General features: G+C 35.3%; 1 protein-coding gene across 1 annotated transcript in view; it reads right to left on the bottom strand.

The window, feature by feature from the left end:
* The window catches only part of LOC140150314 (otogelin-like protein), a 12,227-nt gene extending 10,616 nt beyond the window's left edge, over nucleotides 1-1,611 (bottom strand). Inside the window, exons 1-2 of the mRNA XM_072172322.1 lie at nucleotides 1,583-1,611; nucleotides 466-698 (exon numbers count right to left, since the gene is read on the bottom strand). Of these exons, the coding sequence (XP_072028423.1) occupies nucleotides 466-698; nucleotides 1,583-1,611 (262 nt within the window). The remainder of the gene's footprint in view (nucleotides 1-465; nucleotides 699-1,582) is intronic.
* Between the last annotated feature and the right edge of the window lie 4,692 nt (nucleotides 1,612-6,303).

Below are 6,303 nucleotides of genomic sequence, written 5' to 3'. Positions count from 1 at the left end.
TGGAGGGATATAGGGGTTCATGCCTTGGTAATATACCTTTATTTCGTATTATTAAACAGTATTTTATCATAAAATTGACATACACAACTTATGATTGTTTTTAACATTCATTTCTCTTATCTTTTTACAATTTTTGTCACATCATACAAAAATGTCATTTTCCGTGTTGTACCTCCGATTCTGTGATTTTCTTCCGTTTTCCGTAAAACGGAAAACTTCGGACTCTAGCGTAACGACCGACCCTAAAAGTAGGCGATCCTAAACATTTTTTGCATAGGGGTTTACTTATAAAATTATACTTAAACTTAATAAGAATGAGAATAAAAGATAGAATTTTGTCTTTTGCCTATCCAATATCGTGTCATAATGGATGGGCTGGCCAATATTTTATCGTCTTTTATCCTCATCCGTTGGACGACCATTACCTATGTTTTCATTGGTGAAATGTTTGTACGTGACACCTACCTTGGAATTCAGGTGCAGTAATGATGAAATTTTCCACAGTTGTTGTTGTGATTCCTTGTGGTGTTTTACGACTCTGTGTAACAAGTATCTCTCCTGGTTTTGTAGTGAGTCGTTTCTCTATTTCTCCATCTGGTCCAACTCTCACCTTGGAAGCAGTTATTACAGTGGTGGAGTCAGCAGGTGTAAATGCGTGGTCTGAGTAGTGACACGTTTGGTGGTGGTAGTGTAGATTCCTAGATAACACAATGTGAGATCAGAGTGAATGTATTCCCAGGTGTAGAGAAAATCATCAAGAAGAAAAAGTCTGTAATTCTAATATTATTCTGTCATGATAAACATAGCATAGATGTATTTGAATTAAAACTGAAAAATTTCTTTTATAATTCAAATTAACATTAATTATATTAAAATATACCCAGAAAATTTGGAGAGCGATACATTGCTTTTACAAACTCACCATGCGCAGTGCAGTTTGCGGACGCTAGCACAGCAAAGGCCAAATATGCTTCTCAGAAATGCATATTAATGTGGATTTAGTCTACCATGTTAAGCTGAATTTATACTTGATCGCCGAGCAATTGCGATTAACGCTTTTGAAAAGCGATGGGTAATCGCAATTTTTGCGATGCATCGCCTGTCGCTTTGCATTTATACTCATCACGGCGATAGCAATTGCAGACGACAATTAAAATATTCTAAATGCTACAAAATACATTTTTAAAACATCAGATGCTGTCAATAATTATTGCTTTGAATTAATTCATCACCAAAATTAATAATCGAGAAAGGTAAATTAATTAGCAAAATAATCCTGATGGTTGTATATGATTGGTTGAAAGCGCATTCACGTGTCAAAAGCGATATCGCAGGGAAGTTGTGATTTCTTCAACTTGCAAAAGCGACATCGTTTTTGCCTCTGCTATTTGAATCGATTGATCGGCTTGATGCTCTGGAAATGTAAGTAAACATTGAGCATGCGTGAAAATCGCTTTTCTGCAAAAGTGATCGAGTATAAATTAAGCTTAATGCTGACGCCCTCAGTCATTCACATTCCGAGTTGACGACTGAGAAACTGATGGGTCAATTTTGTGTCGGACTTGCCATTCGGATATTGTACATCAGAAATTGTAGCATACATGCAGTCATGGCTAAAGTCGCATGTGAATAATCTTTTGACTCCATCACAATATGAACACTAACAAGCATAAAACAACATGCACAGTCTGCAGATGACAAAGTCTAATCCATTGTAGAATGCCAGTGGCGTAGCGTCATAGTAGCACGGGGGGCATGTGCCCCCAATCGATTGAAGGAAAATAGCTGAAAAATGGCTTATGCCCCCCAATCAGACCCAGTGCCCCCCAATATGATGACACACGCTATATAGAGTGCCCCAAGAATTCCCTTCTACAACTGTCTTGAAATACTCACTGTCTGCTTTGCAACCCGTGCCGCTTAATCGAAGAGAGGTTGCACCTTTTGGCAGTTGCGCATAGGTAAAAATCTCAATCTTCAAATTAGTTACTGGTTCGGGAAATGAATAATGGATACCTCGTTATCTCATCACCTCTGAGTGTTAGTGTCTGTGTATCATCCTATGAAAGTGAAAATTGTGATATAAAAGTGAAAATCCTGAAGTTGTGTTCAGTGTTTCCTCTAACAATTGAATACCTGAGTGGAAGAAGGGCCCAACTCCAATTTTTTTACCAAAATGAGTTAGACCCAGCATTTTATTGCCAGCAGACTGTTCTTCCTTGTGTGTGATAGATGAGCCAAAATCCACTTTCCAAATAGTCTTCCACGTACACTTTCATGGAAGAAAGGCCCAACTCCATGGAGTTGGGCCCTTCTTCCACAAATATTGGGTTAAAGAGGAATTTTGTTCATCCATGAAATTTGCTTTTCACTACAATAAATTTTCTTGCTAACATATTACATGCTTCTATTTGTGCAATGAATGGATAATTTCCAAATTTCTGTAGCTTTTATAACACATCTGCTTACGGAACAGACACTTGCAGTATATTAGTGGAAGAAGGGCCCAACTCCAGCTCAGTATTAAGACCTGTACCATTGCCATGGAAACATCATATATTATTTCGAATGTATGTAATACTGTGTGTTGATGTATTAAAGGTCCCCTGAAGATGAAAACATTCTGTCTATAAAACTTTTCCAAATATTCAGTTTTTTCTTAATATCTCAAAAACAGTTTTGATGGAGTTGGGCCCTTCTTCCACTCAGGTATTCAATTTTATTAGTGTAAAAAAATAATGAAATATTGAAAATTGGAATCATATGCGCATAGCCAACAAGACCGGGGTCTGGAAGGCTCTGGAAGCTCAGTGGGTTCTACACCCTTGAATAATAATACAGAATTGTGACGTAATGTTCTGTATTGCTTAAAGCAATATTCAATATGACGTCACTCATGATGGAGACCTTGTCATTTAAATAAGATGCAAGGAACTCCACATGATAATACAATAAATGGTGATGTTGTATGAATGGTTGTGGAATCGATCTAAAGACCTATCCCTCTGTCATCTTAAGCTTTCTTAGAATTGCCCTCCAACATGGCAAAAATTTCAATTGTTGTACTGTTCTGGTTGGTTTGTTCGAACATGCCTTCATTTAGAGGTTAATGACTGCGCATCAGTTGTTTTGAGGGTATTGTGAAATATCTAAACATTGTGCTTTGGAACCGAGGAATATCGAGGGGCGCAGCCCAGGTATATTCTGAGGTCCAAAGCACAATGTTTAGATATTTCTAATACCAAAAATAACTGATGCAAATCATATAACCTCATTCATAACCGTAACTTTTCACTTTTTTAATTCAATTTACTTCACATTTTCTTCTTTTAATTTGAAAACAGAACACAATTTTAACTTTATGATCTGTCGTTTTCCCTGTAAAAAATCGAATAGCCCATTAAGGAAATACCGCTAGCGACTAATCACACTAGCACGTAATCATGTGATGTCCAAATACTGGCGGTCAGCGTAATTTGTTGAACGCGTACCAGCGCCACGTAACACGGTCATTGTAGAAGCGTACTTTTATCTACGCCACGAGACGCGGTCATTATACTTTTTCAATGACCTGCATTTGCGTCCGCGTATTCAAAAGTTATTATCTGTGATTGGATCGCACTTGCTGCGTATATTAATAAGGTTATGAATGCATTTTGAAGTTCCAAATATTGTGATTCTTATGTCAAGGTTCTGTAAATACCTCCGTAAGAGGATAGGAAAATTGGTCAACATGGACTGTTTGACATTACTTCCCCCCAAAACGGAGTGTGGGCTAAAATGCATCTTCACATGTACAAGCCTTTTTGAAAAATTTCCTATCAGCTAACAAAATTGAGCATGCTAAAATATCATCGGTAATCTAAAGACTTTCCCCTTTCATGTGCACCATAAATTTTGCACCTGTGATAAATATTTCTAGGTAAAACCTCATCGCAGGTTCATCACATTTTTGCTCAAATTGGCCCAAAATTGTGTGATCCCTTAAAACAACAATTAAAGGGTGCACAACTGTGTTTCTCAAATTTTCCTAAAATTGCGTTGCCAAATCCCTAAAAAATGAATTCTAAATTTATTGAGTTACTCAGTTTGGCAAAGTGGTATTTCAAAAAAACAAATAACCACATTTTGTATTTGGAGCAAACCGGACATCAGGAAAGTGGTCAAACATTGTTTTTTAGTATTTATGAACTATTAATTTAAATGAAAAGGACTGGCAACCAAATATTTTTTCTTGTACCCAAGAAAGGCATTTTATTTGCTTAAAGGAGTATTTCGTGATCCTAGCATCCTCTTTTTATGATATTTTTCAGTATATCTAAGAAAAAAGCATATTCCCAAAATTTCAGTTGATTCTGATTTTGCGTTTGCGAGTTATGCATGAGTATGTGTATTACACTGCTCCATAGACAATACGCTGTAATTTCGTTCTGGTGCACCAGAACGAAATTCAAATTTCACTATATCTTTGCTAAACAAATTAATCTGCAAGAAATATTTTGTACATAAACATTATGTAGCCAGAGTATTCCAGTGATATAAAAATCTCAACTTTTTTTGAGAAAAGTGGGGGATGAGGCTGTGGATCACTTAAATGCCCTTTTAAGTAGCTAAAATTCCCAGATAAACTGAATGTTTTGTGAAGGCTTGTAATAGTAAATCAATTTAATCCATCAAGCAGAAAATACATTTCCTTATGATTGCTACTTGCCTTATAGGTTTTCCAAATGTCATTGCCGTATTCTTTGTACTCTATGATAAAGTAGACTATTTTTTCTTCACCATGTTTACCATCTCCTTTCATTTTTAAGTGTTTGATGTTGAGTGGTTGAGGGCTCACTTCCATTTCAAAAGTAGACTTAGAAAACATATCATCAGATTGTGCCAGTTGCCAAGGATCATCATCGTTATAGATCTTGGATTGCTCTATATCGTCAATGTCCGGTGTGATAGATCGTACGACTTCATACCCATCTAATGTTTCAATGTCATGGTCACATGTTTCTGTTGTAAACAAACAGAAAATGTAGTTAGTTGTTTGACAATTTATTGTCAGCTACAGTGACTACAACTATGAAGATGTTGTAAACATTTGACAATGCAGTCATTCAAATTTAAGGTGTGTTGCCATGGCCCTCCATGCAACTTATCTAAAGCCAAGTAGTATAGGTGGGGAGTATCAGCTTACCTTTGTTGGGACCCCGTCCTCTATCACGTCCATTGCCACCAGGTCGACCTTGTCCCATTTCTATCAAAAAAGTATGAATAAAAGAGAAATTAGTAAAATTAATAATAATAATAATAATGATAATAATAATAATAATAATAATAATAATCAACCTTGTCCCATTTCTATCAAAAAAGTATGAATAAAAGAGAAATTAGTAAAAATTAATAATAATAATAATAATAATAATAATAATAATGATAATAATAATAATGATAATAATAATAATAATAATGATGATAATAATAATAAAAATTATAATGAAAATAATAATTGTAAATGATAATATAATTATAGATAATAATAATAGTAATAAATTGTTTTAAATTCATAAAGCAATAATATAATAACCCAAAACAATAACAACAAGAACAAGTAAAGCTGTTGAGTTGGGGAACAGTATGAATTAAAAATAAATGTAGATTAATAATGTAAACTGTCATTTTCTGCTTTTCATGTTGTACCTGAAGTGGGTGGGATGACAGGAGCATCATTTTCCAGTTTAGCAATTGAACTAAAAACCCATCAGTGTACTTCTTAATATCAATACATTGATCTTACAGGAAATGAACCAAATGAATCCAAGGTTTAGGCATAACCCCTCCCCCCTCGAGAAAATATGCATAATACTATTATTAGGCGGAAATGGACACCTCTTATATCAAGCCTTGGGATCTCCCTATAGAACCATACCATTCCTATTGTATATCAGCTTTGTTGTCTCAATATTTGAGTGCAAACACTGCTAGAGGTTATGCTCCCTCTTTCAATTTTGTTTTAAATGAACAATTTGTTTTCACATTTCTGTTGGCAAAGTTGATCGCATAAGCAGGCGGTCACAAAAGCAAGCGGAACTTGTTTTTCGAGAACCACCTTGTTTGACAAGCTGTGAGTCAACATTTCAATAAGAGATAAATTCTAATATGCTCTTACCATCTTGAGGTTGAGTTGTTACTTTACTAGTCGTAGTTGGCATCACAGGATTCTCATTGACCGTAGGTGTAACTGTGTCAGTCACGGACCTGGAAATGAAAAGAAAAATGTTGAATGACTCCAAAATTGCCATTTTGAGAAAA

Source organism: Amphiura filiformis, chromosome 4, assembly GCF_039555335.1.
Source record: "Amphiura filiformis chromosome 4, Afil_fr2py, whole genome shotgun sequence".
NCBI lineage: Eukaryota > Metazoa > Echinodermata > Ophiuroidea > Amphilepidida > Amphiuridae > Amphiura > Amphiura filiformis.
The sequence above is the reverse complement of the archived record's forward strand: the minus strand, read 5'-3'. Positions and strand labels throughout refer to the sequence as shown.